Here is a 14,578-nt window from a genome sequence, read left to right as displayed (position 1 = left end):
GTCCCCTCCACCAGGGCCTGCTGCCTGCCCCAGTGCCTGGAGCCTGTGCTCCCCTGGGTAGAGCAGAGGCTTCAGAGGAGCAGCTCTAAAGCTCCGTGCCTCGGGCTGCTCCCCGCTCCTGCCGCACACCGCTGGAGCCAGCCTGGGCAGTGGACAGCAGCGGTCACTGTGACACTCAAGTAACCCCAGTGACCTCAAGTAACCCCAATCAGGCCTCAAATGACCTCAAGTAACCCCTGGAGCAATTCAAAATTTCTCCAATGACCTCAAGTAACCCCAAAAAAGGCCTCGAATGACCTCAAGTAACCCCTGGAGCAATTCAAAATTTCTCCAATGACCTCAAGTAACCCCAAAAAAGGCCTCGAATGACCTCAAGTAACCCCTGGAGCAATTCAAAATTTCTCCAATGACCTCAAGTAACCCCAAAAAAGGCCTCGAATGACCTCAAGTAACCCCTGGAGCAATTCAAAATTTCTCCAATGACCTCAAGTAACCCCAAAAAAGGCCTCGAATGACCTCAAGTAACCCCTGGAGCAATTCAAAATTTCTCCAATGACCTCAAGTAACCCCAAAAAAGGCCTCGAATGACCTCAAGTAACCCCTGGAGCAATTCAAAATTTCTCCAATGACCTCAAGTAACCCCAAAAAAGGCCTCGAATGACCTCAAGTAACCCCTGGAGCAATTCAAAATTTCTCCAATGACCTCAAGTAACCCCAAAAAAGGCCTCGAATGACCTCAAGTAACCCCTGGAGCAATTCAAAATTTCTCCAATGACCTCAAGTAACCCCAAAAAAGGCCTCGAATGACCTCAAGTAACCCCTGGAGCAATTCAAAATTTCTCCAATGACCTCAAGTAACCCCAAAAAAGGCCTCGAATGACCTCAAGTAACCCCTGGAGCAATTCAAAATTTCTCCAATGACCTCAAGTAACCCCAAAAAAGGCCTCGAATGACCTCAAGTAACCCCTGGAGCAATTCAAAATTTCTCCAATGACCTCAAGTAACCCCAAAAAAGGCCTCGAATGACCTCAAGTAACCCCTGGAGCAATTCAAAATTTCTCCAATGACCTCAAGTAACCCCAAAAAAGGCCTCGAATGACCTCAAGTAACCCCTGGAGCAATTCAAAATTTCTCCAATGACCTCAAGTAACCCCAAAAAAGGCCTCGAATGACCTCAAGTAACCCCTGGAGCAATTCAAAATTTCTCCAATGACCTCAAGTAACCCCAAAAAAGGCCTCGAATGACCTCAAGTAACCCCTGGAGCAATTCAAAATTTCTCCAATGACCTCAAGTAACCCCAAAAAAGGCCTCGAATGACCTCAAGTAACCCCTGGAGCAATTCAAAATTTCTCCAATGACCTCAAGTAACCCCAAAAAAGGCCTCGAATGACCTCAAGTAACCCCTGGAGCAATTCAAAATTTCTCCAATGACCTCAAGTAACCCCAAAAAAGGCCTCGAATGACCTCAAGTAACCCCTGGAGCAATTCAAAATTTCTCCAATGACCTCAAGTAACCCCAAAAAAGGCCTCGAATGACCTCAAGTAACCCCTGGAGCAATTCAAAATTTCTCCAATGACCTCAAGTAACCCCAAAAAAGGCCTCGAATGACCTCAAGTAACCCCTGGAGCAATTCAAAATTTCTCCAATGACCTCAAGTAACCCCAAAAAAGGCCTCGAATGACCTCAAGTAACCCCTGGAGCAATTCAAAATTTCTCCAATGACCTCAAGTAACCCCAAAAAAGGCCTCGAATGACCTCAAGTAACCCCTGGAGCAATTCAAAATTTCTCCAATGACCTCAAGTAACCCCAAAAAAGGCCTCGAATGACCTCAAGTAACCCCTGGAGCAATTCAAAATTTCTCCAATGACCTCAAGTAACCCCAAAAAAGGCCTCGAATGACCTCAAGTAACCCCTGGAGCAATTCAAAATTTCTCCAATGACCTCAAGTAACCCCAAAAAAGGCCTCGAATGACCTCAAGTAACCCCTGGAGCAATTCAAAATTTCTCCAATGACCTCAAGTAACCCCAAAAAAGGCCTCGAATGACCTCAAGTAACCCCTGGAGCAATTCAAAATTTCTCCAATGACCTCAAGTAACCCCAAAAAAGGCCTCGAATGACCTCAAGTAACCCCTGGAGCAATTCAAAATTTCTCCAATGACCTCAAGTAACCCCAAAAAAGGCCTCGAATGACCTCAAGTAACCCCTGGAGCAATTCAAAATTTCTCCAATGACCTCAAGTAACCCCAAAAAAGGCCTCGAATGACCTCAAGTAACCCCTGGAGCAATGAAAAATTTCTCCAATGCCCTCAAGTAACCCCTGTGACCTCAAGTAGCCCAAATCAGGCCTTAAATGACCTAAAGTAACCCCAAAACCCAGACTCAAATGACCTCACGTAACCCTGGATCAATTGAAAAAGACACCAATGACCTCAAGTAACCCAACCAAGGCCCCAAATGACCTCAAGTAACCCCTGTGACCTCAAGTAACCCAAATTAGGCCCCAAATCAGTAACCCCAAAACCCAGACTCAAATGACCTCACGTAACCCTGGATCAATTGAAAAAGACACCAATGACCTCAAGTAACCCCAACCAAGGCCCCAAATGACCTCAAGTAACCCCTGTGACCTCAAGTAACCCAAATTAGGCCCCAAATCGTCTCAAGTAACCCCAGTCAGGCCTCAAATGACCTCAAGTAAGCCCAAAACCAGATTCAAATGACCTCAAGTAACTGCAGATCAATTAAAAAAGACACCGACCTCAAGTGTGGTGATGCAAGGTTTTTATTGTATTTTCATATGTTTTCTGTACCCCAATGGTTCATCCCTACCTTCCCCACTCCTACTCCCAGTTGGTCTGCCCCAGATCCAAGCCGCTCCCCCAGTGCTCCCAATATGGTTATCCCCTCCCTTTGTTCTGGCACCTTCCCTATCAATCACCCAAACCCCTCCTGGCGTTCTGGATTGTTCGTTCTGGATTGTTCTGTGTCTGTCACCCGAGCCCTCCCTAATTACCCTTCCATGGTCCCCGTCAGTCCCTCGAGACCCTGCCCCCTCGGGTACCTCCCCCCTTGGAAATCCCCTGAACCTCGATGCCCCATTGGGGCATGTGGCCCCTCTCCCTCCACCCACCAAGGCCATTGGACCAGATGTGAGTGCTTCCCTCCAGCCTCCCTCCCTCCGGATCTGCCTGTTGGTCCCAGTTGGGTTACTCCCCCTGTTCCACCCCCCTTTATAAGGTGTAGCAGCACTGCAGCTGTTGCTTGTTTGCTGTGGATCCCCTCCAAAGAACTTGGATTACCTCCCGTGGCAAGGCTCCCTGCTACTTTTTATCTGTCCCTTCACCAAGGGCTGCTGGCTGCCCCAGTGCCTGGAGCCTGTGCTCCCCTGGGTAGAGCAGAGGCTTCAGAGGAGCAGCTCTAAAGCTCCGTTCCTCGGGCTGCTCCCCGCTCCTGCCGCACACCGCTGGAGCCAGCCTGGGCAGTGGACAGCAGCGGTCACTGTGACAGTGCTTGAATATTCCCAAACACTTGGAGTCACTTGTAAGAGGTGTCTAGCCTTTGTGTTAGTCTCTCTTTGATGTGAGTCCTGCATGTGTTTATTTTCTTAGGGTGTTTTGCTGTTTGTGGGATGATGGGTAGTTTATTCTCCTCTGTTTAGCCTCATTTTTGCCTGGTTTTGCAGCCTGGAGGTGGTACAGGGAAGAGAGCAAACATCAGTGCTCTGTTGAGGCACGAGACTTTTTGCTTTACCCATTACTTGCATGGCAGATCTCCTTTGCTTCTGCAGTGCTTGCCTTCAGGAGAAACTGCTTCCCAGGCTTGGTGTTCCCATGGGGATGTCACCATTCTTCCCCAGCAATGGGCTGGTGGCAGCCAGGCTTGGCTGAGCTCTTCAGCAGTAACAGCATTTTTTTTTTTTTTTTTTGGTATAGGATGAACTGTGGAAGATTCAGGAGAAGCTGGAGTGCTACTTTGGGTCTCTGGTGGGCTCCAATGTTTACATCACTCCCCAGGGGTCTCAGGGCCTTCCCCCTCACTACGATGATGTTGAGGTAGGACACTACCACCTTGTCTGTGGAACCCTTTGTGGGCTCCTGACACTGGATGCCTCTATGTGTGCTTCCGCCTCTTCCCCAAACAAACATTCTAGAAAGACTTCTGTTTTTCCACTGAAAACTTAGGGTAAATATTTGCAAGTGTTTACTTATATAGTTTTGCTGAAAGTGTACTGATAGTAATGGCTAAGTGTAAGTGACTGGAGAGAAACAGGGATTTCCAAATTCGGGATAAAACGGATCACACTTCACGGCTCTTCTTTCTGTTGTCTCTAAATGCAATGCAAAAATTTAGTTCAAAAAGGTAAATTTCTGTATTTAGGTATCTAAAAAGTAATGTGAATGGAATCGTATTTGCCATGCTGGGAATAGCTGAGAGCAGGGATGGGGAAAACCTGTGTTTATCAGAAAAACAACCTGTACCACTATTTCTGTCCCTGGTTTCTGGCTTGCTTCCACAGACTTGGCAAGTTAGAAGATAATTTAAAACACCTGGTGAGTTGGATATGTGAGGGGCAGCAGGGCTTCCTTAGGCCCCTCCCCCAAAAATTTGGATTTCTGGTCTTTTGCAGGTGTTCATCCTTCAGCTGGAAGGAGAGAAGCACTGGCGACTCTACAAACCAACGGTGCCTTTGGCTCGGGAATATAACGTTGAGTCAGAAGATAGGATTGGGAATCCCACACATGAGTTCATATTAAAGGTACCATAATTTAATTCATTCAGGTGGTCTGGGCTGTGGTAGCCAGAAAGGTAGTCATGTTTGGTAGGCTCTTGGAAGTAGCTGTGAGACCAAATTTAAGGACAATAAGATTAAAATGGAATCAGATTTCATCACTATTGCTTTATGAACTTTCTCTTTGTGCTGCTGTTTATAGGATAAGCCATAAGTGAACTGATTTTTTCCTTTGTGGAGGGAATTTCATGTGTTTTGCAATTCTTTCTTGTCTTGACTTTCCTGATCTAAAATTTGTTTTCAGTGTGGATATTAAATTTACATAGGTGAGAAGATAGGGGAGGAGGAAGGTTCTACTTGGTTTTTAAAGTGTTTTAACTAAAAATTTCAGACAGCATTTTTGTAACAGGTTAGGATTTTTATAGCCTCTTTGACTTCTCCTGTGGAACACTGGCCTTTTTCTTTTGATGTGATCTGACCAAAATCCCATGGCACTGCTCCTCTCCCAGCCCACAGAAATGGCAGCAGGTTCATCTCAGCTGCTTCTTTGTCCCCTTCCTGCATCTCAGCTCATGTTCTAGCACGTTAAAAACTTGTGTTTGCAGACAGGTGCAGAGCAAATATTGACAGGAGGTTGGAAAGTTGGAGGTGTTGGACTTCTGGCTTAGAGCGCTTTATGTTACTGAAGTGTACACTGGAGAATTGCTCGATTTTGTGATTTTAAAGAACATGTGTTGTCAGTCTGTCTGCTCAGAGAGTACTTTCTCTGTTTGGATTGCAGTAAGGTTTGACCAAGTGGCCTAAACGTATCAATTCTCTTTCATTTTCCTGCAGCCGGGTGACTTACTGTACTTCCCAAGAGGGACAATTCACCAGGCTGACACTCCTCATGGGATCTCTCATTCAACACATGTGACCATCAGCACCTACCAAAACAAGTAATTCCTCTTTATTTCTTGTTTTGCATTGCTTTCCTCCGCCAGATGATGTGTGTGAATAGTAGACTTGAAGCTGGTGTTTCAAGGAAATGATGTCCTGTTTCTTAAAAAAAATAACCTTGTAATGAGCTCTACTTGAGTCTTTTGTGTGTTCATCCTATTTAGCCCTTGTGGGGTCTGTTTTGCTGTGGGTATTGCAGGGGTAGGGCATGTCACCTTCCCTCCAGAAACGTGGTGACATGGAATATATGTAGATACCCCACTGTTATACAGGTGCCTTGCTGTTAGGGACAGAATCTACGTGTTGAGGTAGCAGTAATTGAAGTTTTGGGGTTTGAGGGAAGGAGGGGAGCGAGACCATTGTTTGAAGCAGCCTCTTTGCCAGGTCTTCATGCAGCAAGCTTGATTGCTTTTTAATTGCCTTTTTTATTATTTACCAGCTGGAGGCTTTAATGTGGAAGATAATGTTACAACTGCAAACTCACTGTTGTGTTTGAAAAAAACCCTCACCAGTGGCTGAAGTTGCTGTTCATTTCATAATCCAAAGAGCCATGGGTTATTCCTTTCCTTGGGTTTTCTCCTGTATTTGATGGTCATCCACACCTCTTCTGACAGATTCTTCTGCGCAAATATTTTCTGCTAATCTGTGTTTTTCATCTTCTACCCCATGCAGAGTCAGATTTCTTTTGACACAGGTCAGGTCCTTGTCCCCCCCATTGAAACATTGTTATCACACAGGGAAATCCTGCTGCTGCCACCTAATCAGCTTCTCAGGCTTGGAGTTACTAGCCTGAGTTTGGGATTGGGAGGGATTTCTGTTATCTGCCAAACAGGGCCAAACAAGTTTGGGCATATTTTAGATCATTGTGAGATGAATCTCTAACCACCAGCTGTGCCACTGTGGAAGCCCAGGGTGTCAGGTCGGTGCTGCTGGTAACTCTTCCTGTGGCCAGTGTGCACAGCAGGGTTTGTCCAGCTGGATCTGCATGGATTCATTGGTCAAGCCCTGCTGGCAAGCCAAGGATTCAGCTTCTTACAATGGGATTGCTGGAGATCTACAGCCTTGTGTGGAGTCAGTGCAGTTTCTCCATGGCTGCATCAGCCCAAGGCCAGTCCAGTGCGTGACTTGTCAGGAGCACATTCCCTGGGGATGTCTGTCATGGGTGAGGACAGGAGCAGGACAAGCTTCAAGACTGCTCTTCTTCCAAGGTTAAAAAGTGGAATCATCATCCATTAAGGTTATTGGCAATGAAGTGTAAGAGCCTTCCTCTGCCCCTGCTGTCAGCAAGTGTAGGTAAAATAAGCAGCAGTCCTGGTGTTTTGATTTGGCCTGTAGATAGAAGTAATATGTGGAAACATTTCCTTGGAAAATTGAAGAGAATTTGAAAATAGCTGTGAAGGAAGTGCTGGTGGAGGTGGCACTGCCAGGTATTTCTAGGCACCAAGACAGAAGGGACATCTCTGTAGGCTGGGGCAGATCCCAGCAGGCAGAGCAGTGTGCACATGTGGGATGTGGAGGGCAGTTTGGAAAAGCAGTGAGTAGCTGAAGACACTTGCTGGCAGATGGGAGCTGGGGGCAAGAGAAGCAGTAAGAAGTAGATGTCCAATTCCTTTTCTTGGCCAGTGTTCTTCCTTCCCACTGGGTAGCAGACAGTGAAACATTTGAGTAGAGATGATAAAAAAGAGCCTATAATAAATACTAATTGTTTTACATCTTAACACTACTTTAGTTAGGGAAAAAACTTTGTGTGTTTTATTTCAGTAACTTTTTTTTTTTCTTCCTTCCTATCCTCCAGCTCTTGGGGAGATTTCTTACTGGATGCAATTCCTGGCCTTGTGTTTGATACAGCAAAAGAGGATGTGGCGCTGCGGATGAGCATTCCAAGGCAACTGCTCATGGTTAGTAGGTGGGACTCAGGGAATAACGGTGCATCCACGTGCTCTGTCAGACAGACAAAGTTCCTGTTGGGCCAAGCTTTTGAATCTTTAAAAGTTAGCAAAGCTGTGAATTGTTGTGGGACCTCCTTATGCTGGTGCTGTCATGCTGCTGCTCAGCTTGTCAGTGTGCAGGAGGAACAAGGGTCTCTTAACTGCACTTGCAAGTCCTTTAGCCCCCAGAGCAAGGGAGAGTGAGCTCCAGCTTTGATTTGTGAACAGCTCGTGGGGAATGTGTAAAAGAAAGCTTGGTTTGGGACTAAGCAAAGATAAAAGAGGAGGGTCCAGATTTTCACTGCTTTGCTGCACTGTGTTAGGCCTGGTCTGTTCAACTTGACTTCTGTCTGGGTTTTCAGCAGGTGAACACAGCTGACTCCACCAAAAAGCTGAGCAGCCTTTTGAGAAGGCTTGCAGACCGTCTGGAGAGCTCCGGGGAACTGAGATCATCCGACATGAAGAAGGATTTCATTATGCACCGGTTGCCTCCGTGCTTGGGATGCGACTCTGATCCTTTGACTCCAGGTAGAGTTTGAGCTTCCTAACACTGGCTGATGTGATTGTAGTGGCCAAGTCTGCCTCTTAAAACTTGTAGCATTTCATGGCAGGCCAAGATCACAGTCTAGGCCCAGCTTTGTGTGGCCTGGCTCTCCCTGTGTGTGTTTGCACACCTCTGTTGTTTAATTCCCAGTATCTGGTGGGAGAGATAATAAAGTGAAATAAAGATTATCCTAGAATTAAAAAAATCTTTCTCCTTTCTCCCTCCACCACAAGTTTGAGAATGTGTGGGTGTGGAAACACAAGTTAACAAAAAATTCTGGCTACAAGAGAATGGGTAGTGCACAGAGGGGGCTCAATTTGTACCATGTCTGGTTTTCTTCCTTTCTAAGGGAGGATTTATTTTTCTTAGGTGGGAAATTGCCAAAAATAGATAGCAAAATCAAACTGCAGTTTAGAGACCATGCTATCATCACTGTGGAACCAGATCAGGAGAATGCTGTAAGTATAAGAAGCCCCCCTTGTATGCCTGGGGTGGGGAGTGGGAGGCATGTCAATTGTTGCTCTGTTGTACTAAAAGGGTTGTGCAGTTCTGCTTGGTTGGATCCTGCATCCCATTATTGCTGTAAGGAGATTCTGGGGCTGTTTGCTGAGCAGTGAAACTGCACATTCCAGCCTTCTGGAGGGAGGTACAGAATTACGTTCAGTCTGTGATTCTGCATGGCTTTTATCTGAGCTTACATGGGCTAGATCATTACAGCAGTTAAAATGGCCTCTGGCTAATAGAATTTTTAAAAATTGTGTTTAAGAACAGGAAGAAGTTATAAAATTAGGGCTCCTGAAGAGAGGGAATTCTCTTGGTTGCATTTAGTCTTCACTGCTGAGTTCTCTCTGTATCTAACTGGGTGACAGTGTCACTGCTAAGTTGTTCCACAGCATAGATGCTCTAAGTTGTTCCACAGCATAGATGCTGGCATCTTGTATCATTCTGTGTTTATGCTGCTGCTTATCTGTGAAGGTTTATTAGTATGAAAGTGTAGAAGTGCTTTTTGTTATCTTAATTAAAAAAAAAAAAAAAGAGGGGGGGACATAGACCCAGGATGGATTACCTTGTACAGTTTTGGGTTTGTTTTTTTTTTCTTTTTTCATGAGTGGAATGTTTCCCTCCAAGAAAAACACACCAGAACTTTCTGATTTTTCTCCATGTTATTTGTGTCCATATTGCTGTGAGACTGTGCAGGGTTTGGAAACTTCTTTTCCAGTTATTTTTGCAACCAATTTGCACAGCTTTGACCTAAGTTTAATAATGGGCATGTGATTTTTAAGAGACTGATCTGTCTCAGACTGGAGATTTATTGATGCACACCTGTTCATTAAGACTTTTTAGGAGAACTGCCCTCAATGGCCTATATTCTACACAGCATCAGTCCTATGACTCAAGCAGGGGCAGTTTTAAGGCAGAAGGTTGTAAATAAATTTTCAGCAGTGTTTTGGAGAGTCCCTTTTTGCTGGGAGGTGGCTGTGGGGTCATTCAGTTGAGAAGGTGACTTGCTTTCCTTGCTCTAACGGTGGGCTCTGGAATTAAGGAGCTGGCACTGGACTGAGATGAGTGTGTGAGGGTGTGGATCACCTGTAACCATTTTCTTCCTACTGTCTTTCAGGATGAAATTCGCAGGGAGATGGTTTATGTGTATCATTCCTTAAAGAACAGGAGAGAAACTCACATGATGGGGACCGAGGATGACACTGCCAGTGAGGACGGCCTGGCACAGGTTTGTTCCTGCAAACACACCCCAAAAGGGTTTCCCACTGTGGTTTTCAGCACCCAGAGCTTTTCATTCCTAAAGTACCTGGATGAAACGAGGCAGCAATACAGGCACTGAACAGTAGAACTAAGTAATGTGATCTCATACTTAATTAACAATTTGAGATGTTAACGGGATGTCTTGTGCATGCCCCATGTCCCAGTTAGCAAAGCTCCTGGAGCAACTAAACTCATCTCTTACCTCTGTGTCCTTCAGCAGGTCCTGTCTGAGGCTGCTGGAGATGTAGCACATGTTCCATGGTGATAACTGCATCTCATTTCTGCCACGTTCAGCCTGTGTTAGATTCTGTATCCACTGGAACAGTGTGTGCAGGGCTGCTCACTTCAGGCTGGGGTGGGTCAGCACTGGGTGTAAAGACCTCACTCTTCTACTGAAATGTAATTCAGATCTGCACAACTCCACCAAAGAGGCAGAACAGAGCAGAGCCTGGCCCTGGCTTGGCCATTGCTGCAAGGCTTTTATTTTCTGTTTAAAGTAAATCTCACTGCTCCTCTGGAGCTGAGGTTTTACACTGGCACCTCAGCAGCACAAACACATCCCAGGATCGTCCTTCCTGCCCTTCCTGGGAATGAAGGTCCTCTGTGCTTCTGTGCCAGCTAGAAATAAACTTCTGCGACCTTGTTAAAATAATGGGTAGGATTAGGCAAGAATGTAAATTTAAAATTATTTTTTTCTTCCATATGGAAGCCACAGGAGGAAGCAGCATGCCATAAACATCCCTACCTCATACAGTGTGCTAGAGCATGGAAGAGTAACTTCTCAGTAAAATAGGGCTGGATAAAACTCTGTCTTTTGGAGGCTGCTCTCTGGAACACCAGAGTGCTGTGGGAAGGGAGCACATCCCTGCTGCTCCCTCCCCACAGCCTCACACACTGTTGTGTAATAAAGTCACTGCACTTTGCTGAAGGGTTGGTTCCTGTCACTTTTTCCCCAGCAGACGCATGGGCTGCGGTTCCCTTTGTCACACTTGGATGCACTGAAGCAGATCTGGAGCAGCAGCACTGTTAATGTTAAAGAGCTTAACCTTACCTCAGATGAAGAGAAAGAAAACCTTGCCTTGTCACTATGGACTGAATGTCTGATTGAAGTTCTTTGATGCTTCTGTGAGTTTCTGGCTATTAAGAGAGCAAGGCTTATTAAATTAGTTTTTTTTAGTCCATCCAGCCTCTGGTTTGTAGTGCTGACAAAGCATTGCAATATCTGTACTTCACTGCTTTCTGGTGCCAAATGGTACCTGTCTTTCCACACTTTTGGGAAACTGGGCATGGGGAAAAACAGGTAAGTGAGCCACAGCTCCAGGTCTGTGGCTGGATGAAGTCAAGCCTAAGTAACACCAGTGCTGTGGTGTCCCTTTCCCTCTGGAGAGCTGCTGGGGTGTGTAGGACATCTAAAGTTATGCATGGAACAGGCTCCAGAACCTGGGGCATAAAACATTAACTTGTTTTTTCATTTGTAAAGTTCATCAGCAGGCAAATCTGTTTGTTCTGTTTGATTGCCCTGACAGAACAAAAGCTTCTTGGTAAAAGCTGCATGGGCTGTTCCCACAGGGAGAAGACTTTGCTCAAGAAAACCCCTTTTCCCTCAGAACAGCCATTCTTGGAATAAACAAACAATAATATTTAACCTCTACCTCCCCTAGCATCAATTTCAAGTGAAAATAACCCAAAAGCCTGAAGCTGGAATCTGTATCTTCTATGTTCACTTGGATGGGTTTTGATGAGACTGGTGCAGTTACTTTAATACTTCATTGATTTTTAATATGCAATGTCATGTAACAGCACAGCCTACATACTCAATTTCCTTATCCCCCTTTTTTGGCCATTGGAAAAGCAATATTTTACAGGAATGTGCTCAGCATCTGCTAAAAACTATTGCTTAGCTTGTTTAAAAAGAAACCAACCAGCAAAATGTTTCTCCTAAAAAGTTTTATACAGTTAAAATATACATGCTTTAGCATTGTACATTCAAGGTCCCTTAAGTAAAAAAGCCTGCTTTACTTTGTTATGCAACACTGAGACACCAATGATTTAGTCATTCTTCATTTAAAAAACTACAACTTTTTACACAGGCTTTTAAAATTTCATATGGAAAGTCACATGCAGAACACTTGCTGTACTGACTTACATGGAAAAAAGCTTAAGTGCTTTAGTTGAAAAAAAATATACATACATTTGAGGTTCTGTTACTCAAACAGCAGATTTATGATAATTTTAGAATGTAAAATAGTAAGTGCAAGAAGATTTTTTTTTTTAAATAGTACTATATAGAACTCCATTTCATACAAAAATAGACATCCATATATTTTATTTCTATGGCAAACTTAGAGTTACGTCTTTCTTTGGGGATGATCCTGTTTGAGTGCACAGCTGGCATAGTTACAGCTTTTGGAATCTAAAATATCTGAATTCAGCTAACCTGAACTCTTTAAATAGTCCTAGAAATACATACCCTGAATATACAAATGCTGGGGGGAAAAAAAAATATTTTCCATTAAGATTAATTTAGTGATGAAGCCAGGGAACTACTTCTCTTCCCTGTCAGGTGTTCACAGCCCTACAAGGGGCTGTGGTTGGTCAGTGTTCAGCCAGGAAAATACTTTTTAAGCACCACATGCAGTCAGTGAGGTCTGTGGCTCTGAAGGGAGCAATAGCTGTGGTTGCATAGTGTGGGAATTGAGGAGAGCCCTGGCACACCAAGCTCTGGCCCATCAATTGTCCTTTGTGCCACAGTGATGCTGATGCGCAGCCACACTGGGAATGTGAAGCCAGCCCTGGACTGCAGGCTACTGGCACCTTTGGATCATGCCAAGGTGAGTTGGTTTCTGCAGGAAGATGTGGTTTCCAGGCCAAATGACATGGTATTAAATTAAGCTATTTACACTGAAACAAAATACAGCTACAGTTAAAATCAGAGCTGCAAGTGCAGCTTAGCCCTTGTGGAAGTGCCCCTGATCCAGGACCAGTGACCCCTGCTTTGATACACACACATATGGTTCTGTGTTAAAGGTGATCTTAAGGGGCAACTCCCGATTTCCAGGGTAAGAAACAGGCCACAGGTCAGGAAAAACAGTTCCCAAGACTGGAAATTTGGTGCTGTTAATAGCAGAGAAGACAAAAGGCTTACCAGTATCATTTAGGGGGCAAAAGGCCCTGCTATTGCCTCATTTCACATGCTGAGCTGGAATTCCAGTTCAAAGGTGTCCATATGAGCAAAATATATTGCATTTTAGTGAGAGACATGATTCAGGATGGCTTGGAGCCTAAGCAGTTCCACTTGGGACATAAAAGCCCAACTCAAGTTCCTTGAAGCTCATCAGTGCATTCACTCCTCAGCAAGCTTCCAGCAGTGTGAGAGGAAGGTAAAGAGCATTCCTGAAGAGCCTCTCCCCTGTTCTCTTGCACTTCCCCTCCTGCAGAACCTCTGCCTACTCTTTTGCATTTACCTTTCATACTTCAGATGAAGAGTAATGGTGACTTTCACAGGAGCAGCCTCTGAAGAATCACCTTCCCTGCAGAGAGACATTGGATCAACCTCCCATCTTCCAGCTTTGTGCAAAATTCAGTTCTTTAAGGAGCTGGTGTTTGGCACGAAGGAAAACAGAGAGGAGCTGCTGCTTATGGTTCCAGTGGTGTGTGACTTCAGTAGTTGGGTTCTTTTTTCCCCTCCTCTCGATGTTGGTAGCCCACAAAAAGTCCATCTCTGGGGTGGGCTTTACTCACAATATTTCAATATCCCATTTCTGTGAAGGTTTGTTTTCTATTGGCTGATTCATAATTATGTGATTCTTGTCGTAGTAATTTCCTCCTTAAAAACAAAAGGAAATCATGAAGGAAAAGTTTTTGAAAGAAATGCTCATAAAAATTAGACATAATCTTCAAGAAGTGTGACTAAGTAAGAAAATCAGCTGAAAAATAAGAATTCCATGAGGTAAGGGGCTGGTGTCTGCAACTGAGCAATGAGAATTTTAACCAGCCTTTTTTCAACTCCTTTTCTCTTTCTGAGTTATTCTGTGGTTGCTTTTCCTTCACCATTTTGTCTTCTGTAACTTGCACTTCTTGCCATCTGCCCTCCTTACCTCCCTAAAGCACAACAGTTGATCTGATCAAAATAAACCTCTGGAATCAAAAGGGAAGGGTTCCTCCCTGCCCTGTTGTTTCTTATCCCACTGTCAAGCAACAGTGATCTTAAGTACAAAAAAAAAAAAAAGCTGGAATATGGCAATTAACCTTAATCAAAAAACACACTTGAAACCTGTGAGGTTCAGGGTTTTCTGTTTTTAAATACCTTTAATATCAAGCACCAGGTGCTCACTGAGGTATGAACTGATGGTTCCATCCTCGTTGAGTCTCCACTTTTGCCTGTCCCTCCCATGTTCTGTCCAGAGGGCGACTTTGGCCCCAGGCACATCTCTGCCCCCAATGACATCCAGACAGGCATTGTTGGCCTAAGAAACAAGGGAAGAAGTGAGAGGCAGGCCACAGAGCCTCAGTTTTGTGCCTGGCTTGTTTCAGGCACCGAGCATGTGGCAGTAAATCATGCTGTGGTTGGTAAGAAGCCTGGCAAGCAAGCGAGGAACAGATTATTCAGCACCTGAGCAGCTGCTTGATCAAAGGTGGTGGTCTTTGTTACTTCATTTTGTTAATGTTAAACC

General features: G+C 44.7%; 2 protein-coding genes across 8 annotated transcripts in view; one reads left to right on the top strand and one right to left on the bottom strand.

Moving 5' to 3' along the window:
• Positions 1-11,545, top strand: part of MINA (MYC induced nuclear antigen) — an 18,851-nt gene extending 7,306 nt beyond the window's left edge. For 2 of the 7 annotated variants that reach the window (XM_017731434.1, XM_017731435.1), the window contains exons 3-10: positions 3,937-4,056; positions 4,632-4,760; positions 5,568-5,671; positions 7,468-7,570; positions 7,963-8,128; positions 8,514-8,602; positions 9,763-9,873; positions 10,862-11,243. In XM_017731434.1, the coding sequence (XP_017586923.1) occupies positions 3,937-4,056; positions 4,632-4,760; positions 5,568-5,671; positions 7,468-7,570; positions 7,963-8,128; positions 8,514-8,602; positions 9,763-9,873; positions 10,862-11,023 (984 nt within the window). In that variant the 3' untranslated portion in view covers positions 11,024-11,243. Of the gene's footprint in view, positions 1-3,936; positions 4,057-4,631; positions 4,761-5,567; positions 5,672-7,467; positions 7,571-7,962; positions 8,129-8,513; positions 8,603-9,762; positions 9,874-10,614; positions 10,834-10,861 lie in introns of those variants that run through there. The other 5 variants (XM_017731437.1, XM_017731438.1, XM_008631515.2 and 2 more) reach the window with 5 other exon arrangements.
• Positions 11,546-11,837: 292 nt separating this feature from the next.
• CRYBG3 (crystallin beta-gamma domain containing 3) overlaps positions 11,838-14,578 on the bottom strand; it is a 70,086-nt gene continuing 67,345 nt past the window's right edge. The window contains 2 exon segments of the mRNA XM_017731420.1: positions 11,838-13,731; positions 14,212-14,377. Of these exon segments, the coding sequence (XP_017586909.1) occupies positions 13,643-13,731; positions 14,212-14,377 (255 nt within the window). The 3' untranslated portion in view covers positions 11,838-13,642.

This window comes from Corvus brachyrhynchos, unplaced genomic scaffold (assembly GCF_000691975.1).
Source record: "Corvus brachyrhynchos isolate BGI_N302 unplaced genomic scaffold, ASM69197v1 scaffold152, whole genome shotgun sequence".
In the NCBI taxonomy this organism is placed as follows: domain Eukaryota; kingdom Metazoa; phylum Chordata; class Aves; order Passeriformes; family Corvidae; genus Corvus; species Corvus brachyrhynchos.
This window is presented reverse-complemented; position numbering and strand designations above follow the sequence as displayed.